The sequence below is a fragment of the Mesocricetus auratus genome, unplaced genomic scaffold (assembly GCF_017639785.1).
Source record: "Mesocricetus auratus isolate SY011 unplaced genomic scaffold, BCM_Maur_2.0 Super-Scaffold_100007, whole genome shotgun sequence".
In the NCBI taxonomy this organism is placed as follows: domain Eukaryota; kingdom Metazoa; phylum Chordata; class Mammalia; order Rodentia; family Cricetidae; genus Mesocricetus; species Mesocricetus auratus.
Window position 1 is genome coordinate 57,462,105 of NW_024429191.1, and position 26,026 is coordinate 57,488,130.

Genomic DNA, 26,026 nt, shown 5'->3' on the forward strand with positions numbered 1-26,026 from the left:
ATTTTCACATTTCAAGTGGAGCTCCCAGCAGCCCTGTACAGTCCAATAACTGACAAGTCCAAGAATCAGAGAACCCCTGGGGAAGGTGGTGAGTGGCAGAATGAGCTGACAAAATGGGGCAGCCTGATGCCTAAGTCTGTGGCTGCCATCACCTATTAGCTCCCGAGATGGCTTGGAGGGAGTTGTCTGAGCCACCAGCGACTGGCTGCCCAGCTGCTCCTCCAGAGCTCATTCCTCTGCAGCTGACTGCACTATCATTCACAACCCGGGCAGGCAGTGAGCCCCTTGCTCTTCTCAGCACCAGAGCGGAGCACCGGCTCAGAGGTGAGTGGATCAGCACCCAGCTTCTGCAGCTGGCAAGCCCCATGTCCCCAAAAGAGATCTTGTCTTTCAAAACAAAATGGATGTCTCATAAGGAGGGACACCTGAGGCTGACTTCTGTATGTTCACATGTGTACCTGCTCACACGTGAAAATACACATATACTTACACATACACAGAGAGAAAAAAATTCAGGGGATGTAGTCAGGCATAATGGCACATGCCTATAATCTCAGCTCAGCTTCCTCCGTTGAACCATGCTTGCATTCCAGGGACAAATCCCATTTGGGATCGGCAAATAAGCTTTTAGTATTCTAAATTTAGTTGGCATCTCGTTGAGGACTCATCATTGTCATCATCACATGGGGGTGCATGTGGAGGCCAGAGGAAAATTCTGGGGAGTCCGTTCTTTGTTTCTACTTTTATGTGAGTTCTGAAAAGCAGATTCAGATTACCAGGATTGCACATCGAACACCTTCACCCGCTAAACCATCCAATTTTGAAGATTTTTACATCAATGTTTATCATGAGATATTCTCCTAGTTTTCTTAATTTGCTTTTTGTTTCAGTGTGATGCTGACTTTTCAAGTTAGCAAGTGCTCTCCATGCTTCAATTTTTCACAAAAATGTAAGAAATATTGGCATGCCTGGCGGTGGTGCTATGCACCTTTAATCCCAGCACTTGGGAGGCAGAGGCTGGTAGATCTCGGTAAGTTCAAGGACAACCAGCGCTGTTACACAGAGAAACCCTGTCTCAAAACAACAACAACAACAAAATGGCATCGGCTCTTTAAATGTTTAGGTAGAATTCACATGTTAAGCCAGTAGGTCCAGGATTTGCCCGGAGAGTGAAGTGACCGATTTAATGTGTTTGCAAATATATATATTAGCCTTGATGGCCTTTGTCTGTGTCTCATCCAATTTACCTCATTTGTTGATACACATTTATTTTGTCTTACAATCCCTTTTATTTTTATAGGATCAGTATATTCACTCCTGATTTTGGCAATTTCAGTTTTCTTAGTCCATTTACAGGTTTATCAGAAAGGTTAAATCTTGTCAAGGAAGCAGCCATGGGTGTCACCGAACTTTAGCAGTTTCTCATTCTGTCTCACGCATTGCTACTCTAACCCTGTTTTCCTTGTGAACACTGACAGCAGTCAATTCCTCACAGAGCTCATCAGTTTTCCGTTACTGTTGTTGTTCATTTGCCTTTGTTGTTGCTGTGTTACAAGGCAGAGTTGGGGTCACAAGGGAAAAGGCTGCTCAGAAGAAAGGCACCCAAGAGCATGCAATTGTGAGAGCAAGGAAGTGGGCTTCTCGAGGAGGAGGTAGCAGACTGTGACTTTGTGTAGCTAAGCATTGCTGAATCTCCTCGGTGGTTTTTCTCTGGCCCGTGGTGAGGAGTATGTTGCTGGGCTGGCAGAGCTCGCTCTGGAGCCGTGGTGGAAGGACCAAGTCCAGAGAGCTATCTTCTGACCTCCATACATGTACTGCGGTATATGTGCACCTGAATTCACATCACACGACCTAATTTTTTAAGTGCATATTTAATTTCCACAATTTGTGATTTTTTTTCCTCAGTGGGCAGGGTCTCATCTGGCTTATGCTGACCTTGAACTCCTGATCTTCCAGATTCTAGCTCTCCAGAGCTGGGACAGAAAGAATATACTTGGTTTAACACTACCTTTAAAAATACTTAGTTAACTGATTGAACTATTAATGTTTTAAAAAGATTTATGTGTATGGATGTTTTGCTTGCATATATGTCTAGGCAATACTTGTGTGTCTGGTGCCATGGGAACCAGAAGAGGGCATCTGACAGTTGTAAGCTGTCATGTGAGTGCTGGGAGCTGAATCCAGGTCCTCTGGAAGAGCAGCTGTGGGAGCCCACAAGCCACTCAGATGTGACTTATAAGACATTAGAGTTCAAGCTTGCTTGTTTCAGTTTCCTTGGGAGCCACGAGAAAGTTCTGATGAACCCCCGGGAAAGAGCATATTACCTCACTAACCAGCTGCTGATGCCGGCTGAAAGGCACAGATAGGGAATGAAGCTGTTTGCCGCTGGCAGGACTCATGTGATGATAGCGAGCTTGGCTGCTCTTTGATTCAAGGACAGCGCAGGGAGCTGCTTAATTGACGATGCTGCTCTTTGTTCTGCTTTGCCCCAGTCAGTATACAAACAGGGTCTAAATTAAACTCAGGGATGTCCGGTGAGCTGCAAGGCATGCATTGGCAGTCCTGTGTTTCTGTTTCTTTTATCTGCCATTTCTCAATCCTCATGCCTCAGGTAACCCAGCTGACTTGTTGGAGCAGGCTTCGACAAACAGCCAGTGATCTAGAGCCACCTGCAGCCTCTACTTGTGTATATTAATGTATGCTCACACGTGGAGGCCGGAAAAGGATGTCAAACTGCACCCATTCCTTTGAGTCAGGGTCTCGCTTTGAACCTGGGGCACATGTTTTCTCAGGCAGACTGGAAGCCAGTAAGCTCCAGTCATCTTCTCTCCACCTTCCCTGGGAGCTGAGGTTATAGGCGCTTTTGTGACCTGGTGGCTTGTCACACGGGCCCTGGAACACAAACTCTGGCTCCTCACGATGGCACAGGAAGTGCTCTTAGCTGCCGAGCCACCTCCTCAGCCTCAGCATTACCTTCTGAACACCGCAGAAGCTCAATAACCGAGCAGCTAAGATCTCTGGCTTCTGATGGAGTCAGGGTCAGATCCAAGCCATCGCCTGGATAACCCTCAGCTGCGATCTTGGGTCAATTCCTGGACCTCTTTACTTGACTCCCCAGCTGAACACACAGCATTGCTAGGAGGATTAGACTAAGGACAGACGTTCAGAGCAGAAGCCTACAAACGGCTCTCCCATCTGTGTGCTTCCAGCAACTTCCAAAGCGGCTCTCTGTACCCATGGATGAGCAATGAGAAGCTTCCAGAGGCCAGAGAGAACTCTGCTCCCCTCCTTCAGGCTCCTATCAAGTGAAAGGCACCTTAGCTAACATGGGACCAACAGAGTCTGCATCACATACCTCATTACTGCTGGGGACATCACTCTTTCTCTGTGGGCCACAACCCTGTCACCTCTTCCTCTCCTTCTGTTCAAAGAGACTTACAAAAATTTTTAATTGTGCGCACACACACTCACACGAATGCAGGTGCCTGTGGAGGACAGCATTAGATTCCAGGGAGCTGGGGTTACTGACATAGGTGCTGAGAACTGAACTCTGGTCCTCAGCAAGAGTAGGATGTACTCTTTATTAACCACTGAGCCATCACTCCTGGGCATAATCAAAATCTCTCTCTCTCTCTCTCTCTCTCTCTCTCTCTCTCTCTCTCTCTCTCTCTCTCTCTCTCTCCCTCTCTGTCTGTCTCTCTCCTTCTCCCCTCCCCCCTCTCTCATTAAGGTCTCATGTAGCCTTGGCTGGCCTGGAACTTCCTATCTAGCTGACAATGGGCTTGAATCCTTGATCCTCCAGTCCTTAACTCCTGAAAGGGGTTTAGACCCCCAAGCTCGCCATCCCTGCCCTCCTATGCCATCCACCCACATCTAGACCGGTCAAAACAAACATGAGCCCCAGAAGACCTTGGTAAAACTTTATTCACAAACCCCAGACCCTTAGGCCTGGCTCAGCCAGAGGGTACATTCTTAACAGTGGCAAACACCCCAATACAATATAACACGCTCATCGAGACTAATCATTTTAATTTAAATTAAAGCATTTCTGGAAGACAAATGCAATTGATAGAAAATATAAAAACTTTTACTGTACAAATTTTACATCACATTCAAAATAAGCAAATAAACGTGTGCCCTGTGGCCACAGAAGACACTGGGAGCCCACACAGATGACGTCCTGGCTAGCACTGCAGCATAGCATGGCTATTTCACCCCACTCTGTCGCTACAGAGCAACACAGGCTTGCCGCTCCATGCCTGGACCACAAGGAGACAATGGCCAAGAGTTCCGATTGGTGCATAGGAGCGACCAGGCCAGCACTAGCTAGGATTCATGACTTCGCCACCACTCTGATGGCTAAAAGCCTCCTTGGAGGTGAGGCTGGGAACACAGGGTGCCTGGACTCAGACCTTAGGTGGGCAGGCCCTCTGCAGCTCAAGCCTTTTTCATTGCCTTCACAGTGGCTATGGGGGCTGAATTCACAGTATCTGTTGTCCTTCATGCGTTTCCCAGGAGACAAGGACAGCACAGAGGAGGCAAACTTTCCTAACCTCGATTCACAGTCACTTAAGTCAAAAAGGAAGCAGGGGTCATGATGGGGACTTTTTAAAATGAAGGGCAGTACAGGGGAAGGGCTTGGAGGGGACATGTGGAGGGTCCCAGCACTATAGCTCCACCCTTGGAGCCAAGTGGCAGTTTCGGGTTCCCTGCATATAGGCCCCCAGCAGATGATCAGCTCCTTAAGGCAGGGACCATGACTATTCCTATCTGGTCCCCAGCACAGGACCACATACACTGCAAGGGCTCAAAGCTTTCTGAACTGAGATGTTCACCACACAGAGACAGACCCAGGCTCACTGTCAGTAGGCTGTGTGTCATGTTGTCTGTGGTTTGGTGCTGAGGGAAAGGGTTGACTCAGATGCCAGCCTGATGGCTCATGTTCTCCCTGTGAGGGGAGGCCAACATCACACCATTCACAAAGTGAAAGAACGGCAGAGGCTCAGGCACTGCGGCCTCTGAGAAGTACAGACATGAGACAGCCACAGAGCAGCTACACTGGGGTCCTGGAGTGGGGAGGCCATACCAAGGGCTGGGGTGGACAGCCAAAGGAATGGGGAAGTGACGTGACATTTCAGAGGACAGAGCTGAACTCAGGCTCACAGGTCTTCCCCATCCCCCTACACTGGGGCAGGGTCAAGATGCTACTGGCCCAGCTCTCCTGGGGCATGGACAACTGTGCTGGGGGTGGGGTAGGGTATGGGGAGGATCCTACAACTGTCCAGAGAATGGCCTGTCTACCAGAACCGGACCCTGGCCCTAGGACAGGCTCTGAAAACTGAGGCTTTAGTTGGTGTTTAACCGAGAGAGCCACATGGCCACTCCACAGAGGGTCTGTAAGCCTACGGCCCTAATCTACCTGCTTCTCCACTCCCATTCCGTCCCCGCTGCCCAACCTCTGCAGGTGACAGTTCCTGTGGAGCACGTGTGATTCGCCCTAATCCAGCCCCTCCTGCTCACTGGCATTAACAGAAGTCTGAGACTCACAGGTAGGGACCTACTAGGTGCATCTGGCTCAAGTGTCTGGTCAGCCTCATGCCCTCATCTGAGCTCAGGGTCACAGGGGTCAGAATGGGCTAGAAGGCTGCAATGCGACTGGGGTAGTAGAAGTGGTGGAAGGTCTAGAATCTTCGGACATGACCCGGACAAGAGTTTTAAAGTGCTAGGGTCATCACAGGCTGTATTTGCCACCTTCCCTATTCTCATCAACCAAGAAAGAACTCAGTGTACACACAGCTGATGGGCTAGCTCTTGGCTCTGGGGGCTGACATGAGGCACACTGGTGTGTGAGTGATGATAGAGGCTGAGTTCCATAGCCTTCATGTCTGCCTGGAGTCCTCAGAGAAGCAGCAGATGTCTCCACAGATGCGTGGCTGTTTCCTTCCTCTGCGGTAGAATCCTCAGCTCCATCTAGAAGCCACTTGGATTCGGTCTGTACTTTTTAGCACAACAAGCCCAGATCAGAGCAGAGACTGAATTCAAACTCTTCAGGAAGTCCTGACCATAATCCAGATGGGCTCCTAGCCAGGGTTTCCTATGCAAGCTAAGAAAGGGTTGGAGTTCCTTACAGGACAAACAGAGGGACCAGCAGGGATCAGGGTCAAAGCATAGGCCCGGGAAACATCCTGTCATGATCGTGCAGCTTTTCCTCCTTCTCGCTCAACCCTGGGCCCCTCGATGTAGCAGGGTCTTAGAGAAGGGAGTGTTGGGGGGTATTTCTTTGCTCCGAAGTGCCAGCACCCCTCTGCAGAATTTTATTAACTACTGTAAAACACCAAGTCTGCGGGGCAGAGACCTCTATGTAAACACTGGCTGTAGTGGTGTCATCTGGAGAGGCATGTATGGCTCCGATCCTGAGCCCCACACACCTCTGTAACGCGCACTCTTCACGGAGGAGTGACTCTCCTGGTCTGTAGCTTGCCACGCAAGGCTTCTCTGATTCCTCCTGGTGGTAGTTTGCGTGTTTCATAATCATGTTTCAGAAAGGAAGATACTTCTGCACGTATGTGCATGGCTGGCTACATCTTGGGGTTACTGGGCTCCAGGGCCCCCAGGGCAAACCTTTCAAAGCGGGGCATGACTTTGCTGTTGTTGATGCTGCAGAGAGGAGCAGAGACACGGGTTATGGCTCTGCTGCTTTTGACCAGAGTTAAGGAGTTGCTGGCTATGCTTAGCAGAGGATCTGAGTGAGGACTCGGTCCATAGCCTTGGCAGAGCTGCTCCTGGCCACCCTAAGTTCTGGGCCTTGGCTACATTCCCCACCTAGTGGGATAAGGGAAACAGTGACATGGCTTGTTCATGTGACTTGCCAGCACCCAGCATGGCAGTAGCCGTTGTGGGCTCACGGAGGCCGTTTCCTCACTGGCCGCTCCATGTGGATGTGAAACTGGTGAGTGACTGAGGACCCGGGCCAGGACTGATGTCACACACTCCTTTTAGAAATGGAGCCAGCATGGAGCAGAATCCTGAGTGCATTTGTATGGATCCAGTCAGGGCGTGGAACCCCTAGCAGATGTGACAGCAGCTCTTCCTCCATCACTGAGTGACAGATACCACTTGGTTTACGATGTTTCTGAGTGTGGTTCCTAAGGATCCAGCCCTTTTGAACTGATGCCTTTCACAGCAACTCAGGGTGTGTGTGTGTGTGTGTGTGTGTGTGTGTGTGTACACGTGTGTTTGCATGCTGACTGTCCTTTGTCTTCACCAGATAGACAGAGAACTCCAGACAGGGCCCATGACCTCAGTGCTAGCTCGGGACAGTTCTGAACCACTATACCCCTTGCAGGACAATGTCCCAGGATCGCCAAGCCCTCCCCATCCTCTGAGCACGCTCAGCAAGGGCTCATTAAGGTGTTAGTAGGGGCTAGGGATCAGAGGAACACAAGCAAGAGCCAGTCTTGGGAGAACGAGAGAGAAAAGACCGTCTCATCCACGAAGGCAGCTGAAAGCTGTTCTTCTGCCTCGAGAGGTCATCTGTTAGTGCCATCCTCCCCTGACAGTGACTCAAGTCAGGTACCCACAGGCCACGTGGAGGGGAGGGGCTGTTGTTAAAAACAGAGCTCAGGAAGGAGTCTGCAGGGAGGAGACCGGACCAGCAGAGATGGCATCCCCTGGGTTAGTGCCTGCTGGCCTTTGAGTCTTAGCAGAAGTCACGGAGCTGAGCTGGCGATTAGGAGGAAGGACATGCAAGACAGCCAGGCCTACAACCTACAGACAGAGAGAGAGCAGCGTCAGAACTCGAGCCTCAAGGAGCCAGGGCACAGCGCCTGGCCAGAGCAGCTGCCCGGGGACACAGCTGCCTGCAGAGACTAGGATCCCCAACTCTACCCCTCAGAACAGCAGCGGGGCAAGTCTGACAGTTGGCGTGGGCACAAGGGATGATTTCTGAGTCCCCACAGGGTGGTTCCAGGCACCCCTCAGTTCCTTAAGCCTGGCTGGTGATGATCAAATTGGCTTCCTAGAGACGATCACTTCTGCTTACTCGATTCCTTCCCTCCACATCTTTATTTATTATGACTATTACTAGCATTTCCAGCCTCATACATACTAAGCAAGAGTTCTACCGCAGAGTCTTACTACACAGACCAGGCTAGCCTTGAACTCATGGACATCTACCTGCCTCTGCAACTGGAATTAAAGGGATGTGTGTGTCACTATGCCCAGCTGCCATTGGTGCTTTTATTTCTGAGATTTCACTATGTATCCCAGGCTGAACCCAAACTTAAAATCCCCCTGCCTCAGCCTCCTGGATGCTGGGATAATAGGCATATGCTACCACAAGTGGCTCATGGGATTCTCCTCTGAGCTTCAGCCAGAAGTGGGAATTGGGGGACTTGGCTCAAGGAGCTCATTCTCCCTCACCCACATGCCAGCCCATGTGGTGTGGAGAGGGGCCCCACCTGCCACATCCCTCTGTGAGAAACACTAGCCCAGTGGCCCTTGTTGGTGGCTGCTTCAGTTGCAAGAGGTCACTGTGGATTTCGAGGATGAAAGCACAGAGGTGAGAAGCTAGCATGCAGAGAGAACAGGAAGGGTAGGTATGCAGCAGGATAGCCACACACAGGCAGGAAGAGAGAAGTGATAGGAACACACTATTCCTCCAGAACCGGACAGGAGCTCTTAAAGTCACAGCGTCCTTTCCCGTAGTAGTAGCGGCTCCGCCAGCGGCTGGAGGTGCAGGAGACCATTTCACCAGCAGTTGAAGAAGCCGTCGGTTCCGGTCCAGCCAGTCAGCCGGGCGGTGACAGCAGCCAGCAGACAGGAGGAAGAGTCAGGATGGTGAGGTAGGGGAGATGACAAGACAGGCCAGCGTATCCGCCACCCCCCGAAAATAAAAAGTGGCAGAGCCAATGGGAAAGAAACGAGAGGTGAGAGTCAGAGGCCCTGTGTCTAGGGGAGCAGAGACCAAGGACAGAAAGCTCATCCTGACTGTCATGGAAGCCTGGGAGCTGGTGGCTGTGGAGATGAGAAGGTGGAGCCGACTGGGTTCCAGGAACAGGGGTCATCTTTGACTGCCACTGCCCGCCTGGTACAGGCATGGATTGGTGGGAGAGGAAGCCTGTGCTCAGAGGGGCACCATCTACAGCAGCACAGGCTCCCCCGCGGTCAATGCCAGCACCTCACCTGCCAAGCCTACAGGATTTACCTGATACTTCTTGGCACACTTCCTTACCTAAGTCCCACTCTGGAAACTGAGGCAAGTGACCAGGCCCCATAGCCTGACAAAGGGGTGTGGCTGGAGAGGGGTCTTTGGGGAAGGAAGCCAGAGAGCCAGAGTAGAAAGAGAACAGGACAAAATACAGGGGAGATGACAGTGGCCCCTGCTGCTCTGTGCCTCAGGACACAAAGGACCACGAGGGAAAGGTTTCTGACACAAGTGCTACATAGCGAGTTATGGGACAGCAAGATTTCAGTGCTCAACAGCTCAGTGACTAAGTGGGAAGCAGCCTAAGCAATACTGATGCTGCTTGTTAGGAGCTGTTTTGGTACCCACATGGTCCTGACCTCTGACCCTTTCTCCTCTCAGGCATAACTTTCTCACACTGGTCTAGCCTGGGCTTGGTGTCAGTGATGACCTAATACAATGACGTGCAGATTCCCGTAGGTGGGCTGGAGGTGTTTGTCAGTTAAGGGCCTCTCTACCCTTCTGTCCTATGGAAGCCCCAGAGCGCAGTCTGATGCAAGTCCAGCAGAGGGCGCCCTTAAACACTCCAGACAGAGGATCTCCAGGCTCTGATGCGCAGGTCTGGCTTATGGAGGGAGTACTTACTCAGCCGACTTCCAAAAGTGCCCAGGATGGGAGAGTCGCCGGTTCAGCTTGGGCAGCTTCTCCAGCATGTCCATCAGCAGGCTGAAGCTGGGTCTTTCCTGCAGGTCGAAAGCCCAGCACGCAGACAGGATCTCCTGTAAGAGGCACAGTGGTGTGTGGGCAGCTGGGAGGGAGGGAGGCGTGTGGCTAGGACACTTCATCAGGGCCCCTGTGAAGTTCCCAAGTGCCCTGCACAACCATGGACACAGAACCCGGGAAGTGTTTCAGATGAGCCACCAACCTTCCAGCTCAAAATGAACCTGCCTGCCCTCCTTCTTCCTCAACTTGTCCTTCCCAAATACCAGCGACCAAGTCAAGCAGAATGGAAACAGGAGAGAGGGGGAATGAAGACAGGTGGCCTTTGCAAGATGCAAGGTACATCCTATGAATTTGGAAGTGTCCATAGGTGAACGGGCGGTCCTGGGAATGTATGGAGGGTGAAGCTGCCACAAGGGGGCGTCTCAGTGCTACCAGGGTAGAGACAAGAGCTGAACACAGGAGCAGCAGCTGCTAACCTGCTGAGCAGCGGCTGTGATGGAGCGAAGGCTTCCTCTCAAGGTCCACCCAGTCCCACGGCACCTTCTGCAGCCCTGACACCCAGGAGGGTGGCTCCCACTCGTGGCCAGGCTCGGCAACACAGGTTTTTGTTCTTAACTACAACGACCCTTGTGCCTTAAAGCCAGAGAGCCTCTCTGTGGCCCTTCCCAGGCGGGCAGTCACGTCAGGGCCCACCCTTGGGCCTTGCTTCCCTCTACTCACGCCGACTTCCTTTCCCAGGCTGACGGATGCCAGGACGCGCCTCACTCCTTCCCCACTTCCAATCTGCCAGATCAAGGCCTCTGCGGGCTGGTGCTTGAAGGGCCAGTCTCTCGCCTGTAGTTCATACCACACAGTCCTACGGAGACACGACACAGCGTGGGCTACTGGAGCATCAGAAAACCCCACCGGAGGCTTTATGTGAGGAGCACAGCTGTGACTTTCCAGGGCACACTTCCCAGCCCGATGGCCAGCACTGTCTGGCCTACTCACCCAAACGCATAGACATCAGCCGCTTTGGAGAAGGGCAGCTGATCCTCATCCCTCCCGGGTGTCATTTCTCGTACAATCTCAGGGGCCAGGTAGCACAGCCAGTCATGGGACAGCTTCAGTTGGTTCTCCCGCCTGGAGACCGGGACAAGGACATGGACCACGCTCAGTGGGGAGCAGGTGGCCTGACTGTACATATCTGTGCGCACTCACATGTGTAGAGAAAGCCCAGAGAGGAATGTGGAGGTCTCCTTTGTCCTTGAACAGGCTGGGCATGGCAGGCAGCTGCTGCCGACCGTGTTTGAGTCCCTGTACCCAGAGAGGGGCTGGTCTGTCTAGGACCTCAGGCCTATCCGCAGATGTCAAACCTGCACACAGACTCTCTTGCCTGTCAATCTTCCTTGAGACCCCAGCCCCCATTCTTATGTAGGAGCTTTACATGCCACCCAACCCCCAAACAACCACAGGAAACAGAATGTTCTTTCTCATCAAGGGGGTATAAGCTGGGTCCCTCACCCATCACTGAGTAGCCAAGCTTAATGTGCCAGCAGACTCCACCTCCATGAGTACCCACCTGGAAATCAAGTCCTATGAGGGACCCAAACATCACCCAGACCCAACTCTGCACTGAAACCACATGGGCAGAACCAGGAACCGAGGCAACCTGGCCTGTGCAGGGAAGGCTCTCGCTAACAATACAGTCAGGGGTATTCTACACCCGTGCAGTGCTGCAGCTGCCTGACCCACGCAGACGCCCATGGTCAACTCACCGTTCCTCCCGGACCACGCCAGAGATCCCAAACAGTCCAAAGTCCGTGATGACCACTTTGCCATTGTCATAAAAGACATTCTTGGACTTGAGGTCTTTGTGCACGATGCCCTTGGCATGAAGATACCCCATACCCTGCAAGACAGCCAACCTTGTATCAGAGGGTGGGGATGCTAAGAGATGGCGGCTGAGCGTTACCCAGGGTGAGGCAATTACCCATCCCCTCATCAACCTTTACACAGACAGCAGGCGGACGGATACTGTTCTAACCTTACAGATGAAGGGATGGAGGCTCACAGAGGGCGAGTGACTTGCCCCAACCACACAGCAATTAAACATGAAGCCCAGATCTGACATCAAATGAATTCATGCTCTTTCTATGACATTCTGCTGCCCTGAGACTTGGGTAAGGTGGGGGCACGGACACAGTGGCTGGCAGTGGGCAGAGGTCAAGGAGTGTAAAGACCAGTGAGGGATACGGACTGGAGATGTTGCTCAGTAGCAAAGCATGGGCTTAGCATGCACACAGTCCTGTGTTCAGTACTCAGCATTACCGATCTTAAATAACCAGGGCTGGAGGGATGGCCCCGTGTTAGGAGCATTTCCTTCTCTTGCAGAGGACCAGAGTTCAGTTTCCAGCACCCACATAGGGTGGCTCATAGCCATCTGTAACTCTAGTTCCAAGGAATTCAGTGCCCATTTCTGGTCTCTGTGGGCACCAGGCACACTCTTGCACCCCCCCCCTCTCTCTCTCACACACACACACACACACACAGAGGGAGAGGGAGAGGGAGAGAGAGAGAGAGAGAGAGAGAGAGAGAGAGAGAGAGAGAGAGAGAGAGAGAGAGAGAGAGAGAGAGAGAGAGAGAGAGTAGAAACAGATTTGGGCAGATTTGGGCAATAATAACATCCAGACTAGGGCAAAGGGACCCAAATGAGCAGGCTCTCAGAGTTCCCTAGCTGGGCTCTGCTCTTAGGCAGGGCAACACTCAGGGCAGGTAAAAGAGACATTCCTAGGATGAAATCTAAAGTTCAGCCATTTCTATCACCTCGCCTTGGTATTAGGAGCCCCAGATGAAGTCTGAAGTCTGAGTTCCACGCTCCATCTCCACTCAACTAGCACTGTGTAGCTTCAGGCACAGGGCTGGCCTCTCTGAGACTGCTTCCTCATCCGTCAGGTGAAACGCAGTGGGTGATTCCCACCAGCGAGTTTCTGGCCTGACCATTCAAGGGTCAGGTGCACAGAACCCATGGCCCAGGTGCTGGAGTGACAGGCTCCACCATGGGCTGACTAAGGACAAGCAGCTGTCCCTCTCTGAGGCTTGCTCACACCACAGGCACTACGTGGGGCTTAATGGGTTACATTTGTCATCCCAGCACTTGAGCGGTGGAGGCAGGGGTTTAAGGCCATCCTCAGCTATATAGTAGCATGAGTGTCTGTAATGAAACAAAATAAAACCACCCAAATACACAAAACCAGGAGTGACAGACAGAAAGCGCCAGGTTCTAGAGACAAGTTCTAGAGCTGAGTGAGCCTGGACCATCAGTCTTTCCCCCAGGATTTCCCGGGGTCTCCACAGCACCCTCAAGTTGCAAACCCTCTCACCGAAGGTCAGGTGCACCTCAGATCACCCCAAAAAGGAAGTGAGGGGGTGGGGTGGGGTGGAGGTTGTGCCAGTGCCCCCAGGGGCAAGAGGAGACCTTTCAGCAAGAAGGAAATAGATGGCGGAGGGGCACCAAGAGGCAGCTCCAGAGCCTTTGAGCCACTTTCCTCCTGGGTCCTGGAAGTAGCCAGCCTGGCCCCTTGGCTCCTATGACTCAAAGGGCAGCTCCCAGATCTGAAGGAGAAGGGTGAGTGGGAAGGGGCAGGATTCAGGTGGGGGGTGGGGTGGAGCAGAGCCCTTGGTGAAAGACCACACCTGAGGCAGAGGTGACACTTTGGGTTTTGGTCTTGGAGGTTTAGTTTCGAAGTGTGGACATGGGAAAGAAAGGGGTAGACTGAAAATCCTGGTTTGTCCCCAAATGCCATCATGATTTCCTTCCTTCCTTCCTTCCTTCCTTCCTTCCTTCCTTCCTTCCTTCCTTCCTACCTTCCTTTTTTTCCTCCCTCCCTCCTTCCCTCCCTCCCTCCCTCTGTTCCTTTCTGGTTTTTCTGTATAACAGTCCTGGCTGTCCTGGAACATACTTTGTAGACCAGGTTGGCCTTGAACTCAATGAGATCTGCCTGCCTCTGCCTTCCAAGTGCTGGCACTAAAAGCATGCACCACTACCACCCAGCCCCAAGTGTGGGTCTTTTGATGTCCTGAAGTGAGACACTGTTTCCTACTGATGATGCACTAGCTCCCTGCCAACTGTTCTCTGTACAGATAACTTGGTTTTGTCTCTGCTCTGACCTAATCAAGGAGGCTGTGCTGGTATTTACAGGGGGGGAAGCAGAGGCTCAGAGATGCTAAGCAAGCTCCATGAGGTCACACAGCTAGAGGGATAGCATCTTTAGAACATGCAGTGTTTCTTCACAGCTAATTCAGTTCAATCAACACTGACTGAGTGGCAAGCTCTGGATTTGATTGGATGAGGCAGGGGACCAGGCGGAGGTGCCCTAGCTAGGAGACAGAGGAGCCACAAATCACCTGGCATGGGCAGCTATGGCCTGGGCAAGGGCCAAGAGCTCTAGAGGCAGCTGGAACCCCAACCTGCACCCCACCTTTACCTTGATGATCTCCTGAGCGATCTGCCTCGTCTTGTTGATGTCCAGAGACGTCTTGGGGTCCCTCACGAATGAGTGCAACGTCCGTCCCTTGCAGAAACTGTTGAGGGTAGTAGGGGTTGGAAAGAGGCCTGGAGCTACTACAGACTGACCCCACCCCCATGGAACCAGGCCCACCTGCTTCTGGAAGGTTCTCCAACCCAACCAACACAAGCCATGAACATGAGTTTTAAAGCAAGACTCCAGATGGCTAGACATGCTTATACATACATGCACATCCATTTCTGGAGGTGCAGGGCATGCCAGCTTTCCCTGCATAAGGAAACAGCTCATCCATACTCCCAGCCATTCAGGGCTGAGCAGAACTCAGATGAGGAAGGACTTGTCCTCCAGGACTCTCAACAGGCTATATGGAGCACTCACTACGGAGATTATCATGTTCATTGTATGCAGATCCCAGGCAATTACATCATGTTGCTAACTGAGTATTGTATGCGCCTCTCTGTGAAGACCCTTTCACTAATTCTAAGCTCATTGGGAAAGCTTGAGCAAGAGAAGGGTGGACAGATAGCAGAGAAGGCTGCAGATCTGAAGCACTCCCAAGTGGACTCCCTGGGGACTCCATGTTTCACTTTGGGCTGGAATTTTACAGAATGGGTCAGGGAACTCTAGTGATCTGATACTGTTTAGGAGTTCCTTATCTTTGAGAAAAACCCATTTATCATATTTAAAAACCAGCTGTTTATTTGGGAAGGGTTGCTTGCATAAGGTGCAGGACACCTCACGTTGGTGAGGGCTCTCTTGGTTTCGTGGAATGGAAGCCATGAGTACCTGACGTTTTTTGTTTTGTTTTGTTTTTCTTTTGAGGCGAGACAAGGTTTTGCTATGTGGCCCGGCTATCTTAAGCTCAAGATTCCCCTCCCAGCCTCCAAGTGCCAGCACTGCAGATGGATGCTGCCACGCCCATCTCTGATGTTTTGACATTAGTGGGCAGTGTGGATGGAGACATGACTCTTGGTCTTTGGTTTTTCTCTTCCTCTCTCTGACAACCCTTCCACATCCTCCAGGGCATCCACAGAAGCTGCACGCTTTAGGGACCGGGAAGCTGTGCGGCTCATGGGCCCAGGTGGGGGGCTCACCTGGTGATGATGGCCAGGTGTGGTGGGTTCATGCAGGCCCCCATGAAGAGCACCACGTTCTCATGCCTGGTCTGCCTGTAATTCATCACCTCCTTCTTGAACAGCTTCAGGTGGTCCTGATTGTGGCCGTCCATCTCCAGCAGCCGAATGGCCACCTCGCCATGCCATCGGCCTCTGTGCACCCGGCCCCAGCGGCCCTGCCCAATGGGCTCTCCTAGTTCCACCTGTTCGAAAGGGATGTCCCACTCCTGTAGGTACACGCTAGTCTGGCTGGCTTTTCGAGAGATGGGACCCCGCCAGGGCCGGCGGGAGCTGGGGAGGTCATCCACCTCGTCCTCATCATCTTCCGCCTCGGACTTGCCAGCCTCAGGCTCCTCAGCCTGAAAGGAGATTGAACAGAGAGGGGGGAGAGTCTGGGTCTTCTCTTCCTGGAATGCTGGCCAGGCACCACCCAGCCCCGCACCTTGGCCTCCTTCTGGTAGTCTCCTGCCCGAACACACAGCTTCTGATGCCTATGTCCTGCCTCCCAGCAGCAATAGCATTCTAAGTCATGTTGCTCTGCAGAGACCCAGGTTTAGTTCATATTTCTGTTTGAAAGACAGGATGGTGGCTTCTTTCTGGGTCTCATGTAGCCCAGGCTAGCCTCCAACTTGCTGTGTAGTTGAGGATGACTTTGAACTTTTGATCCTCCTACCTCTATCTCCCCAAGGACTGGGATTACCGGTGGGCACAACCACACCTGGTTAAGATGAAGATGGCGGGCGGTCCTTGACAGCCATCACAGCTGTCTCTCAAGCTCTGAGAACACAGCCAGTCCCTGGCTGACTGGACTGGCTCCCAGGCCAGGGCCTGGGTCTGTGGGCTGGGAGTCAGAACAGGAGAATAAAGAGGTTCTTGCAGGTACATTATTCTACCCTGTACATGTACCCACACCTGCTGCAACAGACTCACACCCTCAACCCCCAGGGCCCCCACTGAGACCCTGTACACCCTAAGAAGAGAGGAGAGAGAGGCTGCTAGCTACCTTGGGTCTCATGCATGCCTCTCCAACTCACCTCTGCTTCATGAACACCCAGCACATCTGCTTTGGGCTGGTCCTCGAGCCTAGGAGTGAAACAGGCTTTGTCAAGGAGATCCTGGGCTGGGCCAGGGTGGCCCTGGGTGAGGCAATATGAGAGCCGCAGACACAGGCAGGAGGCTGACTGGAGGGGGTGGGATGGGGGGCAGCTGGCACCCTGGCCCTTGCAGCACGACACAGGGCCCCATGCTCCTGCCGTTGAGACCTGGCTATCACCTCCTCATACCGTGAACTTACGTAATTTAACCCCTCTAAGTGGTTGTACTCAGAGACCTACTTCACTGGCTGAGAACTGAGGGACCAGCAGCCAAGTGCTCAAGGCAACCTAACGGAGATCCAGAGACAGGAGCGGTGTTCAGCAGGTCTCTGTTCACCTATATCTCCTCCTGGGCCACACGCCTGCTGCTGTTGTATACACAGCCCCACACAGTGCTCACTGTACCAACGGGAGGCAAATCAATCCCCAGGCTCCGAGGATGAAACAGGCTGGCTCCCCACCAGGCTGGCATAGAACCGGAGAGTCAGATATGTAGGACGGGTTGGGAGGTGGCTGCGGAGGGTTCATACCGTGTAGTGTCGGCTGTGCTGGAGAGCGGGGCTGCCTGGGGACAGGCTGAAATGTCTGTAGGAAAGAGAACACGAGCAAAGTGTGAGCGTGCTTTCCTTCATCTCCAAAGACCAGCACACCAGGGACAGCCCTTCTCTCCCGAGCTGCCACCGCTCCTCAAGCCACTTCCACTAGGATGGGCTAACACAAACTCAGTCTCTACAGCCTTTGGTCTACATGGCTGCCCCAGGCAGAGGCTCTGGGTGAGTGACTCTAGAGAGACCCCAATGATTAACACCACCGCTGGGCGCAAATGACCCACAAGTGGCAAAAGTTAACACTGCCACCTCTGCAGAGGGCCCTTCTGGTAGGAAGCAGGGCTGGCAGCTATGGAGCCCCTGGTATAGCTGCTGGTCCTCGCTCCTGACTCTGGTGTTGGGTAGCTGGTGTCACAGCTCTGCACAAAGGAGAACATCCACTCTGTGCACCGGGAGGCAGCTGAGGCTGACCCCCCGGCCCTAGATGGTCCAGCTGTAGCACAAAGACCCACCTCTAGGATACCAGAGATAGATACACCCCTCCCTGAGTGGAACTAAAGTGCCACATGAAGTGTGGTGCTGTGAGCAGGGCTCCCCTCTCTCAAAAAAGAACCAGGAAGTGGCGACAGCTCAAGCTCTCAGTGGCCCCTTTCCTGCCTTGGACAAAGACCCTGACAGAAGCTGTGGGCCTTCCTATGTGGCAGTGCACACATGTGCACAACATCCTGGCCAGCGCTGGGGCCCCGGGGCCTCAGAAGCAACAGCTACAGCCTCTCCAGCCTCCTCTACATCGCCTCCAGACTGCCAGGCCCACATTTTCACGAATGCACAGGCTACTCCAGGAGCTACCCATGTCTCCGGCGGGGTGTGGGGTGCGGGCAAAGGTCTGGGAAACCTCACACTCTCCTTCACAGAGCGCATTGTGCATTGTTCTCATGCGCTCCTTTTGCGTTAGTACATGAAGCCCCACCCCCTCCTGCAGGGCAAAACAGGCCACTCAGGAAGGAGTGCTGGGGTCCCCCAGTTGAGGGGACACTAGCGTCCACACATATCCTAGAACTGGTGACTAGGAAGGCTCTCGGGAGATGGGGGAATCCCCAAGCGCCTGGCAGCCCACGCACACCTGAGTAGAATTACAGGGATAATGGTTACTGAATGTTCCAACTCGATCCTTGAAGGGAGCGAATCTGGAGAATAGAAAAGCCTGCAATGGGAGCTGGAGAGATGGCTCAGAGGTTAAGAGCACTGGCTGCTCTGCCAGAGGTCCTGAGTTCCATTCCCAGCAACCACATGGTGGCTCACAACCACCTATGAGATCTGGTGCCCTCTTGTGGTATGGATGAAAACAAAGCACTCATATACATAAACAAATAAAAAATAGAGTATTTAAAAAATGAAAAGCCTGGAATAACCAAAATACTGGGGCTTCCAGTCTTGACAAATCAGAGAAAAGACTATTAGAGTTGTCTGAAGTACAGAGGTCCATAGAGTTGGTACTTCTAGTGGGAGGAGAAAAGCATCAATTATATAGCCTCAAAGGGGAAGGAGTATGGGCAAATACAGAAGTGTGCAAAATAGTTTTTGGTGAAGGGAATCCAAGGATGGTCTTACTGAATGTAAAGTTTTTCCTTCAAGCTTTCTGTAATGAGGTAGTTCCACTGACTACCAGCAGGTGGCACTGTGTGTTAGGGCTGGGAAAGGCAAAATGTGCTGACTGATGATGATGTTGCCTGTAAGATTTTCCCAAATTGGCTTTCCCTTGTCACTCATTTTTCACAAGGCACCAGCAAGCAGTCCCTCCCCTCATTCTGCTCTGGGTTCTCATCCTTCTTCTGTCACTTCTGGGCAGTGTGACCTTGAACCCGTTCCCTGCAGCCTCTAGGATGGACTCCAGGGCTCCATCCAGCAAGGCACTACCCACACCAGGGTTCACACCTCCAGGACGTCTCGCTCTCCTGCCCAGCTGCAGTGGACTCAAGCGCATGGGGAGAAGGCACCAGGTGGGATAGACAGAGGGTCACAGCACGGGGCAGTGAGTGGACCCATGCGGAAGACTCACCTGGAAAGATAAACTGCTGTCTATGATGAATGAAGGAGGCAGCTTAAAACAGAAGAGGAGTTGAGTCACACAGAGTGAAGGCAGCGGGAGGCGGGGGGGGGGGGGGCGGGGCGGGGGCGTGGACTTGGGGGGCGGTGCTGGTTATTGGCTTAGGTGGCTCTGCCCCAGGGTCTCTGGTGAGAAAAGGCGGAGCCATGCAGGAAAAAGGAACGGAACTGGAGAAGTTCCGTAGCCCAGGAAGTGGCGAGCCCAGGAGCAGAGGGCTACACAGCCCCGGCCAATGAGCACTGGGAAAAGTTCGGGCCAATTTTGTTCTAGAAAATGCACATGAGCCAAGAGGCTAAGGTGGAGCAGGGAGAACGGTGGTCAGATGATGCCAACAGTGTGTGCAGAACGGCCTCCTTCCCTTCGGTCTACCCCGACCCACAAGCACCTTGACCTCCCCACTTGAGCTCTGGATACTTCCAAGCGCTGTGACCCAGCAGGGAACCATCACAAGCCACTTGTTTTCTATCTCTGACGTGCTTGCTACTGGTTTCAAAGCCATGGACTCCCTTCTGCTGTGGCCTTACAAGTAGTTGGGACTCTGGGTGAGTCTAACCTCAGCTCTCCTCCATAGGTTCTAGGACCTGGGGAGGCAGCTAGCCCCCCAATGCCTTATTGCGGGCGAGTAGGGAAATACATGAGCTTGCCCAGGCTTTCTGTGAAGGGCAACGGTGAGGCTCCTGGATAGCACAGGGTAAGGCAGGTGGCACGAGGGGTCCAAGCTCCTTCCCTGTGGGCTCACCCCAGCCCTGCAGGGACATGTTCATGAGTCCACTAAGATCATGGAGAGGGTGAGGCCCCTGTGCAGGAACAATGGGGCCCGTTTCCCTTATGGGTCATCTGTGTGACAGGGTCTGATCAATATCATAATAACATATTTTTTTCTGTCCCTTGTCTTTTCAAACCAGTCCTTCTTAGAGAAACCTAGAGACTTGTTCAGAGAGTAAGGGCAGAGCAGAACTGGAAAGGAAGCCAATCCAGGGGCCACTGCTCAGACACAGGGTGCAACAATGTGAGGGACAGACATCATTTTTAAGAGTACTCCAGCCACATGCATATTAAGGAAGGCACAAGAACAGGTGACAGAAGAGTCCTACCCTTTGGCCCCTCACCAACCCCAAAAGCCCACAGTCCTCGCTGGGCCCAGAGGCTGCTTGGCCAGCTGCTGGCTGTGTACTGGGTCAGTGTGGTCCTGCCACTCAGGTGAAGAGTTGAGGGGTGTGGTGGTACTTTGTCTTTCTGGGTTTAAAATGCCAGGGACCAGTGACAGAGGGACTGGTCTGGACCCTGTGGGTTACAGCCAACAGGAGCATCAGAGCTGCAACTCTTTCCCCTAGGACGCAAACCGGGCAAGCCCAGGGTTGGCCTGACAGCAGAGCTGCCCTTGCCAAGGATGCCAAGGATGTAACAGCTCAGGGCCATGCGGCTCAGTGGGCTTTGCTGTGCTCCCTGGAGACAGGGAGGCCCAGTATGGCTGCCCGGAACTGAGGGCAAAAGAGGATGCAATCTTGGCCTCTTCCTGCAGTTCCAGGGTGCCGCATCTGAGGGCAGCTGGGCTCAGCTCTGCCCTCCAGAGTTGCCCCAGGGTTCACCGGAGCTCACTTGTTCAGCGGAGAGCACCTCATTCTAATTCCCCAGGGTCTCTGGGTGGCACATGAAGGAGTGTGAGGTCTTGTGAATAGCCAGACTCAAAGAACTGTATATGCCACAGCGGCCCAATGCCCTTTGGTTGGTTTTGTCACGTCACCTTTGAGCTCAGAAGGCAGCCCTGAGAGAGGGTGATGCTGGGCAGAAGCCGCCACAAGCACGGGAAGGCAGCCTGGGGTTACCCCAAGAACCCAGGCTCTGTGCTAGACAGCTTTGGGCTTGGCCCTAGCTCTGCCACTGTACAATGCAGGGCCGGCCACTCCTCCTGTCTTAAGCCCAGCAAACTCATCTGTCAGAAGGGTGCAACAGCATCAAACCCACGTTCAACAAATGCTCCGCAGACACAGTTCTTGGAGGAGACCACGAGAAGGTCTGAGGCCATCCCTAAGCACCCAGAAAAGCCCAGAGGTGTGGTACCTGGGAAGTTGAACCTGCTGTCCCGCTGGCCAGGTGAGGGGTTGGGGGGCGTGGTGGCACTGGAGGGGTTAGATGAGGTCAGGAAGGGCGCCGGTGAAGAGGGTGTGGAGGACGTGGTGGAGGATGGGTTGCTGCTGGAGTCCAGGTTCATGGCTGGAGGATGCTCCTGCAGGACCAGAGACATCAGGATGGGTGGGGCTGCAAGCTCAACTCAGCAGCTGCCAACCTGCTGGAGACCTCCTTTTCTCCCTGCTCCTCCACATCCATGGGTGGAGGTCAGGCCAGGAGATCCTTGGGGCTCTGCTCTGTAGCCAAGATTTTCTGGGCTTAATATACAATGAGAAGACACTTAGAGACCCTCCCCTAAAGGATTCCTGGCCATCTTTCTTACTGTAGTTCCTACTTCCCCCTAAAAACCCATCGAACCCTAGCTGGAACTACGTATGCTCTTCCTCTTTATCCTTCCGTAGCTCCCAGCATTTCTGCATCCAGGCTCCTTAACACACTTTGTCAGCTGCAGACAGCCAAGGTAGGTCTGCTGACGACCATCTCGCACCCCAGCACCCACCTGGCTCTGAGCTGGGCACCCAGTTTCTTGATGAATTGGATTCATACTCTGACCAACATTTTTGCAGCTTCTTTATGGGCCAGGCCCTCTGCAGAAAGCAGGCGACAACAAGGCATGGAACCTGAGGTTTCATGATCTTGTCCCTAACAGTACAAGAGCTCTCAGAGAACCCACAAAACTCCAGAAGAGGCAAGAGCTTGGGCCAACGCTGTCTGCCATCTTGAAGGGTTAAGGGTTAAGGGCTGGAGGCTGGGGATGTGGCTCAGTTGGTGCGATGCTTGCCTCGCACATACAAATCCCTGGTTTTGGTCCCAGTACTGAAAAAACTGGGCATAATGGGACAGGCCTGCAGTCCCAGCACTCAGGAGGCAGAGGCCGGAGGGTCAGAAGGTCAAAGGCAGTGTTGGCTACGAAGTAAGTTAGAGATCAGCCTGGGATAAATGACGCCTTGTCTCAAAAGCAGGCCAGGGTGGGGGTGGGTTCTGGGAAAGACTCCAGGAAGTGACTGTGGAGGCAGGTCTGCTTCAATGCCTGTCCAGCCTCATCTCGCAAAATACAGGTGACGGGCTCAAGCCTTGGACAGGCGCGGCTTCTAATCAGAATGAAATGGCTTCTGGATTTTAAAGACAGTTGAATGTAGTTTGTATGTGCACATACTTGAACATATTTCTACACATGTGTGGTGGCCAGAGGTTGAGACATGGATATCAGTAACTTTCTGTTATTTATCAATAACTTTCTAATGATGATGATGATGATGAATAAGAGCAGGGCTTTTCTACCTGTGATGATGGGGACGACACAACAGTGGATTCTGCTCAGTGAATGTGAGTCTGGGCTGTGCACGTTAGGACAGAGCAGGGCAGATGGCTTGCAGCTTGGGGCCAGGGCACCCAGGGAGCCCCAGGATCAGGGGGTACAGTGTGGCGTGGGGAGCGGGAACTCAGGCTCAGTCCTTCTGTCTGTAGTTTCATGCAATAGAACCAAGTATGACCCTAGCAGAAGCCCACTGGGCTCTTCCACTTCTTAGTTGGGTGGCTCTGGGCAACTTCTTTGAGCTCTCTGAGCTTCCATTTCCTTAGCCACACAGGGGACACATCGTCGATTATGCCAGAGCGTTGTGTGGATTTGGAGAAAAACGGAGGCCATGACATAGTAGGTGTCTAGTGTTTGCTCACCTCTTTTATAGATCTGCTATCTTGGACCAAACAGTGCTTGGGACCATGCTTTGAAACTTAACCAGGCCAAAAGGTTAAAAGGTCAAAAGGCCAAAAGGTTAAAAGGTCAAAAGGTCAAAAGGCCCAAGGAGGGTCCAGGGGTACTCTGGGTTAGGTGGATTGCAGATCTAGTCCAATGCCGTTATTTCCTAGAGCAGAAAGCAACTCCTTAGACAAACCAGGGTCAAACCAGTTAGTGCCACGTTTAAAAGTTTCTCTCTTACAAGATCTGAAGGCTGAGGGGGTACAATATATCCAAAGCTCACAGAGCTGAAGTTGGCCTTGCTTAACAGGACGGCTGGCCCGCATGGCACCAACTAAATGGCACTTTCACTCTTTCTGCTCCCACTCCAAGGCTGAGAACCCCTCCCCCACCTCCAGTCCCTGTAAGCAGGAGGGTGGTGGGACATAGGCATGGCCGGCAATGACATACTTCTGACCTGAGCTGCAGTGTCACCCAGGCAGGTCACAGCGGCCGCACTACAGGCTGCTCGTTCACTCGGTGACCCACCCTGTCTAGCATTTGCCAGGGGGACAATGTGGACATAAGCGGTGCGTGGGAGGGAACAACACTGTCGGGATCTCTGGGGACATCTGTGACAAAGGGAACGGGGCAAGGGCGGGGAACGTGGCTAAAGGACGAGTTAGAGAGAAACGTGACAGATACTATGCCCACCCCTGCAGTAGCAACAGCGGCCCCATCCCAGCGCCCGCCCGGGCATGAAGCACTGCTATCCCCGGCTCATTTAAGGTCACAGAAGCACAAAGGGGACAGTGGAGGCTCACAGCCAGGGCTGAGGACTTGCGTGTCTGTGTTCCCCTAAAGGTCAGCATGTTGAAACCCAGCGCCCCAGGGTGCCAGTGTTGTGGGGCTGCTCAGACCACAGGGACTGGAGGTGTCTTTATAAACGGGGTCACTGCCCTGAGCACTTCCATTATGTGAGGACACAGTGAGGGACCCTCAGGGATGGGCTGTGGGAAGTCTGGGACTCAGTTTCTGCATCTGTAACATGGAGCATGTATGTATCCCTCGGAACTAGGTTTTCGGCACAAGGTAGGTGCTCAGGAAATGTTGGTTCACAGGTGCCAGGGTTAGAGGTCATGGGAATCACCATATACAACTCCTATGGACAGAACCACACCTGTTATATGGCTAAGCCAGGATCCCTGGCACGCCCCATCCCTGTCTGTGCCTCGGATGCAGATCTTGGATTGCAGGGTGGTGTCCCACTTTCCCAGGGAGCCTGATGATGGGGGGGGGGCTTTGTAGAAAGGAATCCGGGGCTGGGGTGGCACTGCTCCCTGACACAAGCACAGGCCACAGGGCACTGCCAGCTTACCTTCTTTGTCAGGGCCTTGGGGAGGGTTCCAAAATGGGGCTCTGATGCTCTGTCCACCGGGTTGTTGATGTCTGAGGGGACAGACTCTGTCCTCCGAAGCCTGGCTACTGTTTGGAAAGGGGGGAATCCGTTAGCAGGAACAGGCCACCGAGGTGCTCCTGACTCCAAACATGGGAGAAGGGAAGAGCTGTCACTCACGTGGGAGGAAGGATATTCTGCAGGCGGGGGCTTCCTTGGTGCACTTGTTGTGACATTTCAACCTGCAAAGGAGGAAGAGTCAGCACTCCAAGGGGCATCCCAGAATTGCTCAGATGACCTTGACACAGCCTCAGTTTCCCCAAAGCTCTCAACAAGAGTTAACACCCCACGTGCCACAGCCACTGTCTTCTATGTCCCCACAAATCCCTCCCCTGCTTTTAAAGGGGGGAACTTCCTCCATTTTAGAAAGCTCGGGAAAATCTGACCTTAAACATTCTAGAGAGGCCACCAGCATCATCAAGGGTGCTGGGGCCCCCAAGGGTATCTCCCTTCAGGCACTGGCCAGTCTGATGGGTCTAGCCAGGATGTCCCACAGGTCTCAGTGTTCCTGCTAATGGAATGGGCTGCGGGACTGTTCTACAGGACAGTGTGTGGGTTCAGGGGTTGCCATGTGCTGGCCACACCTGCATGGAGCTGAGGATCTCATTTTCAGCCAATTTCCTCAGAGGTCAGGGAGTCATCAGGACATTTGTCGTCAGGCTGATCTGCATGAGACCATTACCTCAGACCTGATGACAGCCCCGGAGCTGTCACCTATGGCGGCTCAGACAAGCTGCACGGATCAGCTCCCCAGCTGTCTAAATGGTAAACATGAAGCCTAGAAAGGGCAGGCGCCTTACCCATTGTCACACAGCGACATAAGGGTGGTAGGAACTGAGACTCCAGGCCACGCTCTGTAAGGTGTGCGGGCGACCAGATAACAGACTGTTGGTCCTCACTGTTCCCTACTTATGTCCCTTCCCACTGGAAACCATAATGTGATGACACAGCAAAGCTGGGTTGGTGTAAAATCTCATCTCCTTCACTCTGCCCAAGCATAAGGCAACTCTGCTGCCACCACCAATCCCTGTAGCCTGGCTCCCAACCTCAGAACTCTTTCTGGGCCCCAGAATCCTCACTTTGTTGTTGATGGTGGTTTTTCGAGACAGGGTTTCTCTGTGTAATTCCAGCTGTCCTGGAACTCGCTCTGTAGACCAATTTGGTCTCGAACTCACAGAGATCCGCCTGCTTCTACCTCCTGAGTGTTGGGATTAAAGGTGTACGCTACCACTCTCTGTGTAAGTCCTCACTTTATTCCTTGCCTTTGAATTATTTTTTCCTCATTCTACCTAGTAAACTTCTCTTCATTCTTCAAAACCCACTTCAAACATCCCTTGCTTTGAAGAGTGAGCTCCCTAAGGACTCCTGAGCACTTGGTGTGCTCACTGGCATTGTGAACAGGTTGTTAGATGAAGTCCTTCAAGTGGGATGTGACCGGAGGCCAAGAACGGAGTGGCAGGGCTGTTACAGAGGACAAGACTCT

At 52.9% G+C, this 26,026-nt stretch overlaps 1 protein-coding gene across 12 annotated transcripts in view; it reads right to left on the minus strand.

Moving 5' to 3' along the window:
• Positions 1-3,906: 3,906 nt before the first annotated feature.
• Positions 3,907-26,026, minus strand: part of Ksr1 (kinase suppressor of ras 1) — a 135,976-nt gene continuing 113,856 nt past the window's right edge. For 5 of the 12 annotated variants that reach the window (XM_040749249.1, XM_013118364.3, XM_021231146.2 and 2 more), the window contains 14 exons: positions 24,664-24,725; positions 24,466-24,572; positions 21,341-21,506; positions 19,232-19,273; positions 17,155-17,209; positions 16,565-16,613; positions 15,510-15,889; positions 14,374-14,470; positions 11,665-11,798; positions 10,898-11,029; positions 10,628-10,763; positions 9,830-9,963; positions 8,653-8,727; positions 3,907-6,657 (listed from right to left, as the gene is read on the minus strand). In XM_040749249.1, the coding sequence (XP_040605183.1) occupies positions 6,579-6,657; positions 8,653-8,727; positions 9,830-9,963; positions 10,628-10,763; positions 10,898-11,029; positions 11,665-11,798; positions 14,374-14,470; positions 15,510-15,889; positions 16,565-16,613; positions 17,155-17,209; positions 19,232-19,273; positions 21,341-21,506; positions 24,466-24,572; positions 24,664-24,725 (1,648 nt within the window). In that variant the 3' untranslated portion in view covers positions 3,907-6,578. Of the gene's footprint in view, positions 7,768-8,652; positions 8,728-9,825; positions 9,964-10,627; positions 10,764-10,897; positions 11,030-11,664; positions 11,799-14,373; positions 14,471-15,509; positions 15,890-16,564; positions 16,614-17,154; positions 17,210-19,231; positions 19,274-21,340; positions 21,507-24,465; positions 24,573-24,663; positions 24,726-26,026 lie in introns of those variants that run through there. The other 7 variants (XM_013118366.3, XM_040749245.1, XM_040749244.1 and 4 more) reach the window with 5 other exon arrangements.